Below are 21,604 nucleotides of genomic sequence, written 5' to 3'. Positions count from 1 at the left end.
GTAATAAATAAAACGTCCGCTCATTGCCGAGCTTGATAGATCGATTTTACGTGCGAAAACGGCAGGTTTAATGTTCGGTGATTTCTTTACGAGTGTTAATGTATTGCTAATAATGCTAATTTCACTCTCACGACGACGACAAGTTTCGTGTAAGTTCGTCAGTGACATACTTACTGTAGCTGGTTACTTGAACAGATCCGAGAGCTCCGTTCGTGAATATCTAACATCCTTTTCTCTATTATCCTATTAATCTAAATGGCACGTATGTTGTGTGGCGCATTGCTGGCTTCCTTGTAACAGTCAGCTCTAATCAAAACTAAGCTGCTAACACCCAAGTCAATAAACACATCCGAATAATGTACGTCACGGATTTGCGCGATTATTAATTAAGCAACCACGTGTACCATTCCTTAATATAATACATATGAAGTTCCCATCTTTCTCTTATTCCTATCTTTTATAATAAAATACGAAACTGCCATGATAATCATCTCGAAAATATTTTCTGACACAATGATTAATATTTCATACATTTCGACCTTTATCAGGCATTGCCAGACAGTGTCAATCATCTTATATTTATCTTATATTTTTTATTTTACAACAATTTGTAACAGTATTTTGCTGCTCTCTATCTGGAGCTGATAATTATGTCATGTCGTTGCAGAATTATCATTGTTTAACAATATCTTCAATTATGCAACCATTTGATCGGCTGAATTGTGCGAAAGAAGCCGGGCACGAGACCCGGCGGAGGGTCCAGAATCTTCCGTTATCTTCGACGGTCATCCGGTCGCCGGTGTCGTTGGTGCACGATCATTTACAAGATACTTGTTCGCGACTGATTTGTCTACCTCGTGGGTGGGGGATTCGCATGGGGGTACCGTGCCAATATAAGCGGAACATGGGCCCAGCATCCGCAGTCAGCCAGTCAGTCATTCGGTCATTCAGTGCCCAGTAAAATAGTGCCCGCTCGCCGGTAGGTTCCTTTCACTTTTCGTGGCATGGCATGCTCCTTTTCCGGCCGATCGTGTTATCGCGCTTCGAAACTCCATGCCGCGACAGATGCACCGTTGCGCAATCCAATTTATCGCGTGAACGTGAGGCGAATCGTCACGTAATATTCTTTTGGTTTCGAACAAATTGCAATTTTATCTCCTTCCCGAGTTTATCTCGCGACTGACCTCGCAAGTTTTCGAAATTTTATGCGTGTGCATGCTAATCATGCATCAGCTAAATCACTCGGCTAAGTCCTCGATTCGACATTCGTTTTTCATTTCTGTCTTCCACGCGAAATTTCGCAAGTCCAACTCGAGCTGTAGCTATTATCGTAATATCGATAAAGCGAATCGATATTACATATGGAATTTACTTGAAAGGCGATGCATAAATAATCTCAATGTCGGTGAAGGATTTTTTCGGAAATTACGGTTGTGTCTGTATTCGCTATAGAAGGTCGAGCTACTAGATATAACGTGTTGTTGTGGAAATGCAAAACTACAGCCACTATAACTAAAGCCACGCATATCTGACAGAAATATGGTTCGTGAGAATAACACGTTAATCCATAACGTCGATATCTATGCACGCGATGTAGATACGCTAATGTTAAATTCAGTAATTACGTGGTCAATTGCACCGTTTATTGGAGTTTAATGTTCGAGAGAGATAACGGCTTAAATTAAATCTTTATGAGCTTTTAATTCGCTGTAACATTTTTCATTAACGGAAAGTTTCCGATTAATCATGGAAAAAAGAAAAATATATCAGTATATTCTTTGAAAATGTTCTGTAAATCTGTACATTACTATTTCTTTATCGCATTTTTCTATTAATAATATAAAAATTATAAAATATATAATTATATTTATAAAATATTATATAAAAATTATATAATGTAAAAAAATAAATCTTATTTCAGGTTCCTGAAAGTAAATTCCCATTATTAATTTATTTGGAATTGTTTCGAATCAAGGGCTAATATTTTATTCTCAACCCTTTTTATTTCTTAAATTGCAAGCTTATCCTCTTAAACCTCTGCTAGATTGTATACATATATTTAATACCGTCTTGAAATTGCGCTATTTGCGCTGTAAAGTCTTTTCAACTTATTACGTTTAATTCTGGGAAATGTGGGAATGTAACAAGACGTTCGCATAAGTCCTGATTAATCTAACACAATATAGAAACAGCCGATGGATACGTCGTGTCGGAGTGTGCATGACGTGTAAAGCCGGTCCCATGATGGAAATAGAAATACATCGCTGTGTGTATGTACTATGTATTCGCTTGGTGTCCGCGAAACGCGCCATCAATTCGCGCGGTGCTTACGTTAAAACGCATGAATAACACTGATCGATGAAGTCGCGCAGGTGTTGTGAACGAACACCTTTCGCCATGAATCGATATTTCCTTGGAAGCTCTTTGCTCCACGTTTCCCGAGTTCACGGTGCTTTTGCCCACCTCTCGCGGTATCTGGTCACGAAAGAAATTCTGCGACACGTATTATTGAATTGACTCGCACTCGCACCGGACTGAGCTGTTACTCCTTGGACCGTGAACTTTCCAGCTGGCGTTTGCACGCACACATTTCGCAAAGCGCCAGCAAATCGGAATAATCATAATTTTTGTAATAATAATATATACGAGATAAATAATCAGTTTTTTATAATATCGCAATAATTATAGCGATAATTTCGAAACAATAACAACTAAGAAAGTAATACATCTCGAAATTGATAGGAAATCTATTCTGCTTTGTGAAATGCTCTCGAGAGGCAAAGTACCAGTAGCGTCTTATGCTAATATAATATTAATAAGAACCTTTCCAATAAATATATATACTTATATCGAAGTGAAGAAAGGTGAGGTAATGAGAAAGGTGAAGTACGTAGAAGAAATACGATAAAAATGATAAAATACCCAGAATGTTTGTATTTTATAAAATGCGAGCAAAATAATGATGATAAGAAAAGTGTTCTTATTGAAGCCAATCACATAAAAAATGACAAGAAAATCTCCAATAAACTTGCGCTTGTATTCTATAAAGATTGGGTGTGAAAAGAAATATGCAAATTGATAAACAACTTGAAACGTCAAGTATTTTATAATGTACTAACAAGGAAAGTTATATTTTCCTTACAAAACAAAGTAAGAAAAAAAATGATAATTTCTGCTAATATAGATACAGATTTCATGAAAGCGGCATAAGATCAACAATAAAATAAATAGGGGTATGGGTAAGAAATATAAATATTCTCTATCAACGAGATAATAACAAGAAGGAAAGTTATATTGAAATTAAGTATATATATATAAGAACCTGGAATATCCGATGACTCTGCGTCAGCCACACGATAATGTTGCCTTATAGCTTTACATAAATTTACATAATTTTGTGGCTCTTGCATTTTGCGTAAGCTAATTATAATTAGTCACACAAAAATAATAAATTCTATAATGATTAATAATTATCCTGAATAATATGCGATGACGTTACGCTCTATCTTCAGTACATTATAATGTTATTAATGTCTGGATAAAAAATAATGCAAATCTGAGATATTCAACTCAATATTTAACTTGGCATGGGCGTACGATTTGTAGAATTTCTTAAAATTACATAATCTTTTTAATTAACCTCGAGCACACATACCAAGAAACTCATGTACCTATGACATCAGAATGTAGTTCGTGCGTATCACGAAGGTCATCTAACAGCTTCGACTAATAATAAAAAATAGATTGTACATATGTATACATCTGACATACGTGTAATAGGGGGAAATAAATAGTTCGCTAATTTCATATGATTGACCGATCGTAATATTCCTCAATAATATAAAGTGATGTGAAAGTAAATTTGCCCTCACCTGGTCAACACATTCATTTTAATTTACCTACGTTACTTTTTGTAGGAATTATGTGTGCTTTCCTAAATCGCGCGACACGGCCACGCTTCAAAAACTGCGTCGCACGGATTATCGATTACTATCCTTTACGTGCGAGGCTACTGTTAATATTAATCGGTTCATCTGACCGGCCTCTAGATCGATTAAATTATATTTCTGTACGTGAGGCATGCGCAAATGGATCTCAATCCATAGTCGAAAATTGCCAATCTTTTCTTAATGGATATTTCATAATCAGTTATTTGGTTACCTGAATACAATTTTTAAGATTGTTTTGAGCATCTATATATCTTCTTTTATAAACTGTAAATCGTGTATTCGCCATAACGAAATGCTGCATTTTTCATTAAAATTATATTTGTTATAAGAAAATATACACTTCATAAAGGCGATGTATAAAATATTGTAAACGTACTTTTTTTTAGAGTGTATATTCATATCTCTTATACTGTTTTATGCTGACAATAAGGAAGTATTTTTTTACTACAAAGTTTCAAGTTATTATTGCAACATTTAGTAGTAATTGTGACGTTTTAAAAGATAGCGACAATTTCAGATAAAATGTATAAAAAACAAGAGCAAAAGATAGCAAAAAGATATTATGTACGTTATATTGATATGTCATCAGTTTTCTGTTATTATATTTACAGCCCAATACGCACGATGAGTCGAATGGTTGTGTTACTATTTGCAGCTGTAATAGCTGTTACAGCTACACAGGCAGAAGAGGTACGTAATACGATAATCCGAATATTGCACGTATTAATCCATTTCCGCAATAATAAATAAACTATCAATCGATTTTCCAATGCATTATAATGTATAATGAATTATTACCGTGACGAGCGTTGATTGTAATTGATAATATGACATAGTTCCAAATTGGACAGCAGTCATTACGTGACATTCATAGAGATTGTAATATAATGAGTGAATTGCAGAATATCTAGTGCGCTCTTAAAGTCAAAAATTTCATTTACAAATCCCTTAACCAAATTAAAATTGTCATAAAAAAAAGTATATTTTATTGAAAAATATTTTAAAAGTTGTAATTAATGTTATTAGGACAAGCAGAAGAATATATGTAATTTTATTTTTTTCATTTCCTTACTTTAACAGAATTTTCGTTCAATTTTTAATTCCCAGAATATTTAACATAAAAAATCAAAGATCTTAAAAAAGATATAAATCTTTGACAAAATAATGTCTAATTAATTTTTTCCTTAAAAAAATTTTGCTTTGATTAAAACTTCGTACTATTTTTCGAAAGCACTAGCTGTTATTTTTTGTAATTATACTGATCGTATCGAATCGACTCGATTAGGAATTGATAGCGGTCGTTCGCCTGACATCATTTTCCTCCGTGAGAAATGTCACGGGTAATTTGAAGATCGTTCAGACTCCTCTGGATGGACCTGTTACTATCACCGGCAAGATCTATGGACTCACAGAGGGGCCACACGGTTTCCACGTGCACGAGAAGGGAGATTTGAGCATGGGTTGCACATCTGCGGGAGCGCACTTCAACCCTGAGAATGTGAGCTCCCACAGCAATCGATTCTTTTTAATTGCTATGGATAATAATTAATTTATATTAACTATATGTGTTACTATATATATTACTACTTCTTCTTTGGACAATTTTCACTTTTGATAAAATTCTATCTTTCGTCTTTTGTATTTTATGATAAAGACCATTAATGTTTGGCTTTTCTGCCTTATGATAGTCTTTCATCGACTTACTTTTTCGGCTATATACTATTAACTCGTTAGGTCACTCACGGCGCCCCGGAAGATACTGTCCGACATGTCGGCGATCTAGGAAATATCCAGGCCAATTCTGCGGGAGAAGCGACAATAAATATCACTGACAACATTATCTCGCTGAGAGGATCGAACAGCATCCTGGGACGGTCTATAGTTGTACACTCCGGCGAGGACGATCTTGGCAAAGGAAATAACTCTCTCTCTTCGACAACCGGAAATTCTGGCGATCGTTGGGCCTGTGGTGTCGTTGGCATCGAGTAGGTTATCGATTTATGAATATATGTTTTTCTCATTGTTTACGCCTTGCAATATCAATTTTTCATATGATTTTTAGTATTCACGTGTTTCTATATTCACAGGACATAAAACTTGTAGTTTTCTTCATGTAACGTATATCATTCATAATGCAATTATTTTCAGATTTCCGGTAAAAAGATATAGGATAAGATTCTTTACTTTTATTTGCTTGTTGCTTATTTGTCGCTAAATGTTCACGTACGTCCTAACTTTGTTGTGTAAGCGTAGTAGGTAGATGTTAGACAAGATTATTACAACTACCGATAAAAAATATATTTATTTAGTTTGGAAAACGATCTTCTAAAGCCGTTTATAAAATCGCTCATATATTTATAACCTTTCGAAAGTGGATCCCCTGGCAGCACATAAGCAGTGGCGCGCGGTCTATGGGACTGCAAATATATATAACAAAAAGTAAAATAAAAATTTTATTTTCTAATTTTTTATTTTTAAAGAGAGATATCTTAACTTTGTAAAATAATAAAGAATACTCAAGTTTCCATATGTTAATAATATTTTTGATCAATTTTTTACAATAGCTCTTCTTTTATTTTCTTATTTAGGAACAAAAATCAAATTTTTATAACGAAAAACACAAAAATATTTTTCTTTCCTTTGCTATTACTAATAACTACAATAAACATTTAAAATAGCAAAAATAATGAAATAGCACACACACACATACACACACACACACACACACACACACACACACACAATAATCATACTAAAACATAAATTTTAGGATCCGTAAATATATTTTATGGCGTGAGCGTGAGGGTGAGGCCTTATATAACACCGCATGGTTAATGGGACGGTAATTGGAGAATACGCATGCGATGCAACGGCGATGCATTGACGGTAGACTGACGAACACGTCACCCCCGCCCCCGGAAATACAAAAGGTCTTAAAGAACGAGATATTTTAATAACAAAATTACAAAAGAAAAATTATTGGTGCGGTCTCACAGACCGCGCGCCACTTCCGAAAGGATAATGTTAATATAATTATACCTACATAATGTAATACCTCTTTTATATTATTACATTATTATAATTATGATATTATAATATTATTTATATAATATCAATAGTCCTCGCGTTTTTTCACAAAAATTATCAAAAGCGAAAATAAACAGCCGCACCACATTGTATTCTGCACATTACAGAAAAATCTGAGGTACTTCCAAGGAAAATGTCAACGGTCAACGAAGGAGAAACAAAAAGGATCGATATCACTTTGTAGATTTGACTAGAAATTCACCTTGATTAGGATTGAACCAATATTGTTGAATTGTTGCTTCCTATACGATTCTTCCTCTGTAAAATGCTTTGTGTCGTATTATACATTTTATGTGATTTGTAAAAGAATTTTATTATTTGTAATAAAAACTAAGAAATAGACGTAGAATTAGTAGGAACGACATGTGCCCTATGTAAATGTAATGTAATTTTCTCTCTGACTGTTGACTCGTAGTGTGTCTATCTTTTGTATGTAAACTGTTGATGATACTTTAACAATTTGTTTTGTTCCTCTATGTTTCCCTGATATATTCTTCCTTACATTTATTCTGTCCGATCGTTTTTTTGTGTTACCATGAGGGAAATATAAATATTTTAAACAAAATATACATATGCTGTAAGCGCAATGAGAATGCTCCTCTATGAATTATTTCACGATCATGCACGTTTAGATTTAAACGATATGCGCGTATTATACACTTTCGCAGTTAAGAGAGCCGGTTAATCTCTGTTTTTCTCAGACTATGTTTCCACGCTAATAAACTGGCACGGTGATAATACTTTGATAATTTACGAGCTTCCTCTATGAAATACAAATAAAGTCCGAAAAGTTAATATCACCGTTTTCCATAATAATTATTCAAAAGTAATATCAGGACGACCGTATATAATAAGTGTCATAAATATCGCATCTTATATTAATCGCAAAAGTTGTTAATATATTTTCTCTCTCTCTCTCTCTCTCTCTCTTTCAAAGTATAATAAAAAAATCACTATACAGATATATTATTATTAGAATTAAAATATAAATTTTTTCTAAAAAATTCTTTGATAAATCTCTACGCATTATATTGTTTAGCATAGAGTCTAGTCGCACCGACATTTTTACTGTATTTTATGTGCTTACTTTTGTTGTATGTCGTCGCTGATATATTTGTTGTTTTAGTAACACCAATAAATATTAATGTTTTCAAGAATGCTTGCGATATTTGTTTGCTTCTGACTACCGCAACACAATCGCGATATGATTTATGTGCAATTTGGAATTCAGATTTATGCAATGCATCGAAACGTAGACTGCATTTCATTTAAATATAGATACAAATCTCAGGTCTCGGCGTATGTGCATTATTGCATTTTGCACGTAATTAGATCCGTGGCAGGTGATGCACGCAACTCACCTCACAAAACTGCGTTATTTTATTTATTTTGTGACTTCCGGAAATACCTGTAATAACGTCGGGTACTTTACGTGATGTTGCACAATTCAATTACGAATACAATTATCGATTTCTTCAATGTTGTTGCTTCTAGGTCGCCACCGTACGCCAAGTGGAGTTCTCATGGCTCATTTACTACACCGAGCGTATCGACCCTTGTGATATTCTTCCTCATCGCCACTTATCAACATCTCAAGTTCTAACGATCCCGCGGGAGCTCCAAGTAATTTCGTGTCTTGTTCAAAGATAAGTAAATTGCATTTGCATTTACATCTTGAACTGACGAACAACGAGAGCTGTGACCATCGATTATTCGTCAACAATATTAGCAGTCGACAAAATTTTAATCAGTTATAGAGCATCGCGGAGTAGCGTTATGTTATGTTAGCGATCGTTATTTTGATGTAAATGTGACTTACCGGCCAATTACTATAAATCTCATTGGAATAAACTGACGACTGGACGACTCGTCAGTGACGAGTAGTTCGATTTTAATTATATTTACAATGTACGAGTATCTGTAAAACGTCAAACTATCTGCTCAAATTAATACCGACTAAAAGATCAGTTGTTTAACTTAAATAACGATACAACGAAAATTTTCATACTAAATATATTTATATATTGTGCAATATTAATATTATTTAGAAATACTTAATTCACCATAAGTCTGAATGAAAAATAATTTGTTTAAAACGCGTCTAATGTGCGTCAAATATATATCTATATATTGTGAATTACATATTACAATTTGCAATATATATTGCATCTACTTAATTAGTTAATTAAGAATTACATCGAATATAATTGGTCAACTTGTAAGTGTTGTTTACGATATAGTCAGTTTCATTATTTGTATCTTTAATATAGTATGATGCTATGATTTCTTTGTATTCGTAACGCGCACTTTTGCAGGGTAAACCTAGGCTAGTATACAGCTACATTTTTGTTTACAATTATATTCTTCGATTTTTAAAATGCAGACACATTAATTAATTAAATCACAAATTTTTTTCTGTGTACAATTTTTTTCAATTGATGTTTCTTTATTGTGAACGCTAGCTTATATAACAAAGTTATATTTGTTGAAATAAAATTCTTGGTTAATGTAAAGATCATCTTGTTGTCTGTTATTACGATTTGCCTAAAACCTAATTGTAAAATTGTTTATTACTAAATTATTAAGTTACTATTTATTAGTATCAATATTGACGTACTTTATAGACTTTATTGCGTAAATACCGAGCGAATACGGAGTACATTGCACGACGAGCAGAGTAGAAAAGATGTTTCAGTCGTGCAGCACTGAACTTTAAATCGTGGCGTGTTATCATTATGCATGTAGCATTACGTGCAGGTGCAGCCACCAGTGGAATGAGCGCGATAACTATATTTACCATGTCCTCATTAACCCATATACGTATCCATAGCACGGCACGAAATGGCGAATTTGCGCGAATCCCAACTGCATGCGAGAAACGAACCGCTCGAATTTTTCTAGAAGTTGATACTGAAGAAACGTACTACGCAAATGCTTATCGAATGGATTGAATCGCGAAAACGAAAACTGGTCGGCTTGCTTGTAAAGTTGCCTGTGACCTACTTTGTACGTTCTATACCGGACATATGTAAATAATGTGACATTATTGAACTGCGAGCGGCAATCGTTTAACGCGATGCTCACGCGCGGTTTGCCTGATCTTCGATAAAATTATGGCGGATTGCGTTCGTCCATCGAGAACGCTTCGCTCGCAATGCAGCGTGAAATAATGCATTTGGATAATGTAATGTAATTGAAGTGTTCAATGGAATAACATTTTACCATTTCATAAATTGAATGAGATGATACTGCATATGCAGTATCATCATTTGTATGAAAAAGATTACATTAACAAAATTTTGTGATTAAATGAGATAAATACAAAAAAGAGAACATATAAAATGTTTCTTTAGGCAGTACAAACTGCCTTTGATTAATCAATTGCGTAACGTAGCCAAATATTAATTAAAGCATCAATTTTTGAAAATAATGTTATTGCTTTAAATTATCCAATACTAGCACCTTTTGTTAATATAAAATCTAAAAAAAAAACGAATCCTTTATTACGTCTACGCCCAAAGAAGTTTAATAAAAAAAGCTACCAATATTTAATTAGTTTAGTCACAAATATGGAGACTCAACAGAGGCAATTAACGTCTTGTCAACCTGCAAAGTTCATCTGATTGCCATAAAATCAAGTCCGCTGAGGAAATTTTCTCGTAGATTAATTTCTAGAATTGCAGTTAATTTCAAGCAAATTTGAAGATGTTATGATGGGAACGAATAAATTGAGTGCTACCAGATTGATGGTCTCAGCTAGTTATAAATAAAAGAGAACACCGCAATTCGAAGCGGAGGGTGGTTTGACCGTAGGACGCTTTTGACAAGGAAAGTTACGTTCGTAAACACTGCATTGTATCATTGGTGTATTTTTTAAGACTTCTAAGAATTCGTTTGGGTTGACGGCGGAGAACAAGTGACTATGGTTACCATCGACGGCCATCCAAACGGCCAGAACGCTGACCAATAACGAATCTCTAACGCAGGACTTCGACCTGGAAACTATATTCCCGCCTGACTACCTTCGTGCCGGCGGCCTCGAGGCCGAGGATTTCGATCGAAACCTTCCCTGTAGGCTCAAACAAGAGCGCACCACCTAAATCGCTCCCATTGAGCGTACGGCCGTCGCACGAAACACAAGCCGATTGACTATGTGTCTGACTTTTTAAGTCCCCGCAAATTGTCGTTTCGGAGTAATAAAATCAAAGTAATAAAGTTTAATCAATTTTAACGATAGATAGATACATCATGGAGTCCTGCGGAATGAACGTCATCAAATACATCCTTTTCATCTTTAATATGATTTTCGCGGTGAGTAAACTGAATTGGAAGCGATAATGGTTTTGAGAAAATAGTATTGGCGGCAAGCGTGTTTCTCTCTAAAGTGATTCAAATAATAAATATCTTTTTTTTATTCTTTACGTTTTAATTTTTCTGAGGTTTTGCGGATATACCCGATTTTTATGGATTTTTCTGAGGAAGTATCCAAGATACTTTCAGATACAAAAGTGGCGCGCAAAAAGATTCGGTTATTTGTGAAACGTGTTTTTTAAATTATAGTATAATTTTCTGGAAGATTGCACTTTACTTAATATAATTTATTTCTTCCTTTTTTTTAATCAATTAATAAAAACTATTTTCGTAAAATATTTATTAAAAAATGTGCCTTTATAAATATGTATATGTATATAAGTTTCTATTTAAATTTAATTCTACTCGTTTTATTTTTACTTTTGGAAAAATCAAGATAGTGCGAAGGACAATTTCGAGGGCGAAGAAAAATACGTACAATTGCTAAAATTGATTTTTCCAGATATCTGGCATAGGTATTATTGTGGCCGGCGCGTTGGTGTTGGCAGATGTCGGCGAATTTAATCACTTCGTGGAAGGCAGGATAATGGCACCGCCTATAGTGCTTATAGTTGCAGGATCTATCGTTTTCATCATAGCTTTTCTAGGATGTTACGGAGCAATAAAGGAGCATTACAACATGTTGATTGCGGTAAGTTAAGAAATCAACAGAATAATTAAACAGTTTGAGTACAAAATTTAATTTATGTTAAATATTTATCGAAATAATAGAAATAATTAAAAGTTTAATTTTTTTACGGTAATATAAACCGCTTATCTATGAAAGTTTGCTTTCCTCAAAATATATTCTAAAATTCTGACATTGACCTTAATAACAAAATCTTGGATTATTTTATGTACTTGAATTTATCTAAAATAAAATTTTTGAAAAACCTAAGTAAAATTAAAGATCGGAGGTTTCCAGAACGTTTCGCGCATATTTAATATCAAATATCAAACTGTACATGTGTGATTTCAAACCACTTTATCTTCATTTCGTTCTGTTTTAAATACATCTTTTTTACGATGAAATCAATAAATAATTATAAATTACAATTATATGCAATTTTTAATTAATTATATTAATATTAAACATAATTTAGTTTGCGGCCGCATTGTTAATAATCTTCGTGATCGAGCTTGCGGTGGGCATAGCGGCGGCAGTGTTTAAAAATGATTTTAGCATGGCGATGAAGAGTACCCTGAAGGAATCGATGAAGAACTATACGATGGAAGTCGACAAGCAAGCTTGGGATAACGTGCAGAAAAAGGTCAGTATACTGAATCTGGAGCGTAACATAGTAATGGATTTGTCGATACAAAAGTGAGGTGATGAAATAGTATAGCTTCCGTCCTATTAAGAAAACAATGATTTCTATAATGGTGATGGGTTAGGTCACTTGAAATAGTCATCGCGTGCAAATAGGCAATTAAAGTCATTTCAGTATTACAAGTGCATTGACTACTCTAACATTGACTGTCGTATACAGTTCTATATCTTAAATTACTTTACCCTATTTTGACACAAAGGTAGTTTTGTAAAATGTATATTATATAATCAAATTAGCGTGATTAACTATTTTACCTTGCATTGGTGCCGAGAAAAATGACAAAAAAAAAGAATTCATTATTGACTTATTTAAATTAAGCATTAAATTGTTTAATTTTTTACAAATTGGTTAAGTTTGATTAATACATTGATAATTTTATTTGTTCATGCGACAGCTACAATGTTGCGGCGTGGACGGTCCCAGAGATTGGATTCAAACCCCCACTATTGGACAAATCCCGCCGTCCTGTTGCGCTGATGATATGCAAAAGATATGTCAGATATCTAATGCATATAATGAAGGATGCTTCAGCAAGTTAGAAATGCGAGTTCAGAATGGCGCCACAGTCATGATCGGTGTGGGCATCGGAATTGCTTTTGTGGAGGCGAGTAAAACTTAGTTTACAAGATATTTTAATTACATGGATACGTTAAGTGCCATGTCCGCACTTTACTTTATTCTATTGCGGTAAAGCTAAACAGGTTTTAAATAAAACACATAATAAGCAAAGATAAATAAACACGAAAGAAACTTTTCGATTTAAGAATTATATAACTCTTCATTGTAACAAAAATGTAAATTGTATTTAAATTCGTTCAAGTTACTGTGGTGATATTTTAAAAAATGTTTTTCTTTTTACAGATTGCCGGTATAATCCTTGCTGTTTGCCTCTCCATGGCCATAAAAAGAGAAAGCGCTAAATGAAACGAAGTGTATTAATTTAATTTCATGCTATATCAGACTAAGCTGCAAAATTCGCTGTCTCGTCAAATTAAAAAATACGTTAAAATTATGATCGGCTTAACAGTAACAGAGCTAAAAAATGTATATTTATCCTTTTAAAACATTTATATTCGATCGTCAAGGAACGAGAGTCTCATTAACTGATTATTAACTTAATTTATTTAAATATTGCGCATTGATTTTTCGCGATGTTTTTTACGCTCACCTCATAGCAGCACAATAACGGACCTAATTCAAGCTTCGATAATTATTCGATATTTATATTCATCATTTATATTTTATAATTATACCATCCTTCTGCTTTTGTATTACGTAATTGAGTGGTATCCATTGTGGAGATTAGAAAGATATTTCCACAAAAAATATTATTAATATTAAAAAAATATTAATGCTCTCTCTTTTTAATTGTATATCAAAATGAGATAGTTTTACTTAAAAAATAATGTTCCTCAAAGTGTTAATTCGTAATTATAGATAGAATATATCGTAACCAATCAAGAAACATAGAATCAAGAAAAGAATCAGAAAATCGAGAAACGTAGAATAATTATAAATATAATTGTGGTGTGTATATTGTGTCGATATTTATAACATATTATAGCATATTAGTATAATATATAATTACTATTATATATTATTGTATGTATTATTGATTGAATTAATTCGTTCCTATTAAAGGATCGATTTATTTGTGTGATTATGATTGTATAAATGTGTGCCTAGTGCAAATGTAGCTTGTATAAGCGTATGTCTTTATGTAGTATACCTATTCCTACAACAAATATGTTATCTTCGGTACACTGACAGCTGTAAATTGTCATTTTCCTATATACAATAGTAGCTATAGACACTTCAATTCAACATATTTATTTTTCAGTTTGTCTATTATACGTATAACGTATTATATTTTCTATAAGACAAGATTGTAAACCTTCTGCAAAAATAAATTATAAGATATACTTCGTGTAATTAAATGATATAAATCACAATTCTGCTATTTACAGAATATTATTCTTTTTTCATATAAATGACAAAGGATTCTGAATTAAATATTATAATATTGAACACATTCATGAGATGTTCCAGTTTTACATATTACATTTTCTTTAATGACAAATCGTTCTCTAAATTTAAAAAATTGCTCTTCTTAACAATAAAATTTTTTGGAAACGTTATATACAACTGCAAAATTTTTAATTACAAGTACTAGATATCTTTGTGCTGATTTAATTTTTCCCTAAAGAAAATAGTTTATCAACGTACATGTTATTAAATAAATTATTATATAGTTAAAAGTCAAAGGTAACTGTTGCATAATTATAGTACAAGAGAAAAAAAAAATCTCCCCGGCGGGGAATCGAACCCCGGTCTCCCGCGTGACAGGCGGGGATACTAACCACTATACTACCGAGGACTCTTGTGTCATGATGAACTTTTCATGTAATACATGGTTTATCAACTTTAAGGAATACTTAATTGTAAGATATAATGAATATAGATTTTTATGTAATAATTATTTATACGTGCCATATATTTGTGATTACATATTCATCACATTAGATGTGATCTAATATGACAAATATGTCTAACACACTTTTATATATATTACCGATAAAATCGAAATTCTTGTAGTTAGTACCAATCCACTAAGTCGTATACACATTTGTAATAAAAATACTTATTTAATTTGATTAAAAAATAGTAATTGTTTAAAAGATAATTGTAAAATTTTAATGTGTAAGAAAGATGATTTATATATATATATATATGTATAATTTAATGTATAGAAAAATCCTGTAAATTTATATTATAAAATCTAATTTCTATTCTGCTATATAAATATAAAAAAAGCAGGACAAGTGCACTTGGTGACAATTTATATTAAAATATAAAATAAAATTAATATAAGTTATTAATAAAATAAGTTATTAAAAATGCCCCCCTTTATTCCTCTTATTACATTTTTAAAATCGTAAATAAATTATAGTGCCGATGTTCAAATCAAATATAAAATTAAATAGAGGAAAAGATATAAAATCGAAAAATTATATAAAATTTAATAATTCACATTTGACGTATATACGTATAGATCGCAGTTGCCATCTGTACGACACGAGACAAAGCCACGTGATTTATCAATCGAGTACAAATAACGTGTAAATTAATAAAATAGAAATAATTTTGTTACTTATAACCCTTAAATAATTATATTTCATTTAACTAAATAAATTCGTATTAGGTAACGGGATTATATAAGAATAAAAATTGTATATTAAAATTGGGTTCCTAGTCATCGACGCAACGATCAATGGAAGTCACTGAGGTTCCGTGGTGTAGCGGTTATCACGTCTGCTTTACACGCAGAAGGTCGCCAGTTCGATCCCGGCCGGAACCACTTATATTTTTTTTCTTTATTGTAATATTTTTATATTGGAAACTTTACGAATATAGTATATATGAAAGCTAGGAAAGACTAAGGATTTATTTATTTATCAATTTTTAAATATAAAAGCACTTTTTAAGATTCATACTCTGCGCAGAGATATGCTTCTAATAATGTTTAAGTAGTATGCTATATAACTAAGAACTTTTTTATTATTAAAATATAACAGTTATAAGTCTTTCAGAACAACACAGCGGAAATTTACTTTGTTGTCTTTTACTCTCTTGTCTTAAAAACGATCATAGGGAAGTTCAAAGTTTGCATAACACGAAATTGTAATGCAATATTGCAATAATGGATATCCCGACAAAAAGCTAAAAGGTTTATTTATTTATGTTCAATTAATTTGTAAAGGTAATTTGCAATTGTATGAACTCTACGAAGTACGCACAAAAGAGGAAGCAATATATAGCTAATGTTTAATTATTATTTTATGATTAAGCACGACGTTTTTAGCGTTACATTAAATTTCAAATTTATCTTCCTATAATCTGTGAAAAAAAGTCTGTCACTTGTGGAATCTTTTATAAAAAACCTTTTATAAAAAATTGAAAAATTATTACATTGCAAATTCTGATCTCTTGATGGCTTAAAAAGGCTGATTGTAAAATAAAAGTGCATTGAATATTTATATTCACATCTAGAAATCTTTGTGTAATCGTTCGTCAACATTTTCTTATCAAAAGGAGTCAATGACTCTCACACTCAGGCCTTCGATTGTTTGATATCAAAGTGCGAAATTTTGTCTTGTATAAAACAACGGACGACACATGGACGTCTTTACACATACACCGATATTACCTTACTCGCTACCTTACCTTGTCGTTGTGAGATAAAATGCTGAAAGAGGTCCGAGATTGAAACCGGACTTGCTCTGGTTGCACTGGCAAAGAAACAGTTGGCTGGGCACAGGTGGAGGACCAGATGGTACGAGATCAGCAAGACAGTGAATGAAGGACTCGAAGGGAACCATGCTCTTTTCTCTCCTGGGACTTGAATACCTATAAAGAGAAACATGACAAGACGAATGAGAGGACCGAATATCAATTTCGGTTTCCTGTCGTACCCTACAATACTACCGCCTGACCCTTTCCCTACGTCATACTGTACAATCATGATCGATCTCAAAATGAGTGACGTACACGTTAAGGTCATTCGTTCAATTTAAATCTAAATCCAATTTCAATAAAATTGCAATATTAAAGCAGAATTTTCTCTTAAGTTGCCAAGGATATTCAAATACCATAATTTCAACGAAATTTTATTTTATATGAAATATAATGGCTTATTGAGAAGACATACTATAACAATACCGACAGAAAAAGTGTCAGCTTAAAGATTCTGCTAAATACTTTCTAATTAAATTTTTAATTAAATTTAAATACTAATTAATTCTTAGTCACATATAAAAATTTGTACAAAACGATATAAAGGGAATTAATATTTATTTTAACTACAAAATCTATTTGCAATAAGAGTTGCAACAGATTCCTCTGTGTTTAAACTTAAAAGTTTTATTATCTGAGAGTTACTCTCATAAAAGTCCCTGACGAGTTCAGAATGAGAAGCATAAAACTTTCAATAGAACTTAAATATTTTACTTTTCTGGCGACCCTCTCGATAGAAAAGCTACCGAGATATCTTCTTGCAAGCAAGAAATAACATCAAGGGTCATTCGGAATTCAGGGTACGGTCTCCTAAGTACACGAAATTCTAAATTACTAAAGTGGCTTTAAATAGTACAACTAACATAGTAATAAAAGTTTAAAGAATATAAAAAGTTATAACAACTTTACTTGAAAAAACAAAAACAAGAATATTTTGATATTAAATTCTACTTGAAATTCGGATAAGGCGACAAAGACGGTAAATCTCTTTCAAATCTTTGATTTTAATTGTTAATGACATATTTACTGTTCAAAAATATATTAATTTTTCAAAATTAGGAGAATATGATTTTTTAACACATCTCAGTTAGAGACAGCATTAGAGATAGCGTCTCTTTCAAAAATTATTAACTACAGATCCGAAATTTTCCCCCCCATTAGTCTAATACATTTAGAATAGTATTTATAAATTTAAATTTAAGATCAAGCTTAAAGTATAATATCAGGCTAAAAATATTGCCCTTAGTTCAAAAAACAATGCGCTTCGAGATTCACAGTTACGATTCGTACTTACGATTTCACAGTGTTATTTCGAGCCCACAGGTGGGCTATTGAAGACGCGCGGTGTTCAGAAGTAGATGATCATTCATGAATAAGATGCAAGGAGCGGCATACCTCCCGCGTAGAGCGATCAGTTTCAATGATGGGTTCACAACCGAGCACTCGATCCGTTCGATTTCTTTCATCCTTGCTGCTGCTCGCGTATGTCCTGCAGGGGACTACCTGTACGAAAGACCGTGAAATCTTGATAAACCAGTCCTGCTGCAGTCGTTAACGTCGCCGGCTATCGGCGACGTTTACCTGCGGCATCTTTCGGTCCATCATTCATGCAGACTGAACTTGACCCCGAATTTTTTGATCCTATCCTCCTTTCCGATGAAAAACGATCTCTCCCTTTTTTCCAAGACAAAAACGCGATCACGAAATTTATGACAGAAAATTTCAATCGTTGCATAATCCTACGAATGATGCACCAGTAAAATATATTTCTCACAAAATTAATTTCTTAATAAATTTCTACGAAAGTTTATTCTGCATTAAATTCTTACGAGACTACTCTAACAATTGTACATTAATTATGTGCTGAATTTATATCAAATCAACCTCGCATCAAAATCTTACGAGAAATATGATAAATTTCAGATCTACTATTCGCGTTTTAAAAGAGAGGACATTTTTATTTTCAATAAAAACTTACTTCTTTCTACTTAACTTTTCAGACTAATCGTTGTCATTTAACGGAAGCGGCACGAAAAATAATAAAAATTGTCTTTTTTTAATTATCTCTTTACCGACGATCTCTTTTGCGTCAGAGACGCGAACGGTTCCTTTTGTTGCCAACGTTTTCGGAAGAACGACGCCCATTTTAACTCTTCCGCTTGACGAAGCACGCGGAATCGAGTTCGGATGGGAAGGGATGCTGGCAAGTGCCCGGCGTTGGTGGAGCCGTGATGCACGCGTCTGCACACGGGGGGGTCGCAAAACGATTCCCTCGTTCCCGGCGCAACGGGAACGAGGGAGAAATCGATGCATTCGCGTCGAGCCGCGAGCGTCGGCTCAGCTGTGCTCGAACTCGAACTGGTGCCGAGTCCCGAGAATGCGAACGTGAATCGGGGGTAACTACGGGGTTGAGACAATCGCGGCACGTCGCGCGCCGATTAGCCACGGCAGCGGTTAAACACGACGTTTCCGCGTGCGGGTTTAGACGGCACGCGGAGACTTAACCTCGTGGCTAGATCTCATTTGAATTTAAAAATATGCACGTTAGAAAGACGGACGCTCGCGGAGAAACACGCTCATCGTGGTAAAACACGTCGAGAAAGCTCAAATACATTCGCGTTGCAAGGAACGATTGCGCGAATTTATAAAAAAAAATCCTCCTTTATTAAATGTTATTTCTGCAATAATCTTAGAAGAGAGATAAAGCTCTCTGTCTGTCGACGTAATCTATTATAATCACCTTCTAGAAGATTAAAGACAGTTGATTATAATAGATTATAATAGATCTATCTATTATATAACTACCTTCATATTCTCCGTGATGTGATTAGGAATGTAATTATAGAAATTTCCGTAAATAGGTATTCGAAATGAAACACGCGGAAGCGTCCGTTTGGTTACTGTCACAAGTTGTATAGCCCCGGTTATTCGCCCGCGGTTTCAAGTGGACACCGCGAAGAGATAAACACGTGGATTTGCATATGTAGGTGCGTATAAAGCACGCGTGCATATGCATGGAGTGGACAGATGTTAAATGTCCGAGAATCGACACGTACATGCCGCCTTTGCGACAGCGTTGTATGTGTCGCATTTAAATTAATTTTGCGCCGCGTGACAAACGGCTATACCGATGTGTCCGACAAATTGACCGCAGAATCGTAAGAACCGCTTATAATTGGAAGAAGCAGCAATTTGCAATTACGCGCGAGCCACAGGTTCGGTTGAAATTCTCATAATCGGTTTAATACCGCGGCGCGACATGAATTTACATTATAATTCATTAACAGTCAACGATCGATAACACGATAATGTCAATGAATTAAATTTTATAATGAGTGAAAAATATTTCTTGTGTATCGCGCTTTAATGAGGCACGATAATTTAGTAGCATATCTTTCACACAGTTTTGCAAAGTGCTTTGACCAGATAATTTTTATTGTAATGCAACACATGCGGCATACGTTGACTATCTTATCTTATCGCCTGGCGCCCGGGCCTTTCGGCGATATTATACAATCGTACCATAATGACGAGAGGGCTACTTTAATGAAATTTCCATAAATAACAAAATTATACGGAAATACGTGAACGACAAGCAAGAACGTAGGCCCGAAGTTCGTTCCGCGCGCATACGTGCGTCCGCATAACGAGATGCAATTCTGTTATTGACAAAATTTCATAACGATACGATCGTTCAGAGCCTTGTCCAGAGCACGTTGGTTCAGAGCGACGTACGCGATCCTGCTTGAAACAAAAATTCAACGAGCGATCAAAGTTGCTAATATAGGTTAGAAACTTACGATTTTTATGGATTTTTATGGATTTAACGCACGGCCGCTTCGGGGTTCATTTTCCGTGTCGACGTGTCACGACACGATGAATGCATTAGCGAAGATCGCTCGCGATAAGATAACCCTGCCGAAGCAACTTCGCTGCGTCTGAAAAAAGAAAGAACATTGCATCTTGCATCGCGGAAGCTTTCGGTGTCAGCGTGGAGCCTCGAGTCAAAGCCGCGTATGTACATATATTTTACCTGCCGTATCGGATTAATGCGCGCGTTGGAGTTTTAATAAATCTTTTGCGCGTTAAGATATTCAGGTATTTCGAGCGTAAGACGTGAGTAATAAAGCTAATAATACCGTGACTAGCCGTGTAATATACAGGACGGACAGGATCGCAGGAGAAGAATCTTGCGATTGATCAACGTATGTATACGAACGTACGCAACGCAATAGTCGCGGCAACTTCACAACGAACTGCAACGAACTTCGCTCGTCAACGACGCCGACTTGTAACGCGCGCTCCTATTGGCTTGTATTAGTGGCGAATAAAACTCGTTAACGTATCACGATTCACGACGAGAGAAATCTTTAGCCATCTTGTCGGCTCTTTTACAACTCCGAGGTGACCGAGGTGGCGAGTGGCGAGTGGCGAGGTAAAAAACTAAATCTTTCCCAAAAAAAGTAATCATACTTACAGTATTCCTTGCGTCGCGACGATTCTGTCTGCCGCAGCATTAATGAAGCGTGGTTTATTACGCAGAACTTATAGTAAATCTTTTGCGAACAAACCGACGCGACGCGACGCGAGGGA

General features: G+C 34.1%; 2 protein-coding genes, 1 long non-coding RNA gene and 2 other non-coding genes across 5 annotated transcripts; 3 read left to right on the top strand and 2 right to left on the bottom strand.

The window, feature by feature from the left end:
- The first annotated feature begins 889 nt into the window (after window positions 1-889).
- LOC112452437 (superoxide dismutase [Cu-Zn]-like) lies at window positions 890-9,438 on the top strand. Its single transcript, XM_025012637.1, is given in 6 exon segments — window positions 890-930; window positions 932-979; window positions 4,562-4,640; window positions 5,236-5,448; window positions 5,685-5,935; window positions 8,532-9,438. Coding segments are annotated over 6 exon segments (726 nt in total). The 5' UTR covers window positions 890-904; the 3' UTR covers window positions 8,641-9,438.
- Window positions 9,439-11,163: 1,725 nt separating this feature from the next.
- LOC112452494 (CD63 antigen) lies at window positions 11,164-14,612 on the top strand. Its single transcript, XM_025012735.1, has 5 exons — window positions 11,164-11,348; window positions 11,851-12,039; window positions 12,491-12,658; window positions 13,113-13,322; window positions 13,580-14,612. Exons 1-5 carry the CDS (start codon window positions 11,286-11,288, stop codon window positions 13,640-13,642), a joined length of 693 nt encoding a protein of 230 aa, XP_024868503.1. The 5' UTR covers window positions 11,164-11,285; the 3' UTR covers window positions 13,643-14,612.
- A 411-nt stretch (window positions 14,613-15,023) lies between these two features.
- Window positions 15,024-15,095, bottom strand: Trnad-guc. Its single transcript has one exon. It is a non-coding gene; the product is annotated as a tRNA-Asp (tRNA).
- A 908-nt stretch (window positions 15,096-16,003) lies between these two features.
- On the top strand, window positions 16,004-16,076 carry Trnav-uac. The gene has a single exon. It is a non-coding gene; the product is annotated as a tRNA-Val (tRNA).
- Window positions 16,077-16,915: 839 nt separating this feature from the next.
- LOC112452439 lies at window positions 16,916-21,574 on the bottom strand. Its single transcript, XR_003040502.1, has 4 exons — window positions 21,489-21,574; window positions 20,812-20,949; window positions 18,306-18,514; window positions 16,916-17,125 (listed from the first exon to the last, which is right to left on the bottom strand). It is a non-coding gene; the product is annotated as an uncharacterized LOC112452439 (long non-coding RNA).
- Between the last annotated feature and the right edge of the window lie 30 nt (window positions 21,575-21,604).

Source organism: Temnothorax curvispinosus, unplaced genomic scaffold (assembly GCF_003070985.1).
Source record: "Temnothorax curvispinosus isolate PA1 unplaced genomic scaffold, ASM307098v1 QBEX01003408.1, whole genome shotgun sequence".
Lineage (NCBI taxonomy): Eukaryota > Metazoa > Arthropoda > Insecta > Hymenoptera > Formicidae > Temnothorax > Temnothorax curvispinosus.
This window is presented reverse-complemented; position numbering and strand designations above follow the sequence as displayed.

Bases quoted from the DNA above. Each gene is read 5' to 3' on its own strand.
- LOC112452494 (XM_025012735.1), top strand. From the start codon at position 11,286: ATGGAGTCCTGCGGAATGAACGTCATCAAATACATCCTTTTCATCTTT. The intron at 11,349-11,850 runs GTGAGTAAACTG...TGATTTTTCCAG, and splicing joins TCTTTAATATGATTTTCGCG to ATATCTGGCATAGGTATTAT. The intron at 12,659-13,112 runs GTCAGTATACTG...TTCATGCGACAG, and splicing joins GGGATAACGTGCAGAAAAAG to CTACAATGTTGCGGCGTGGA.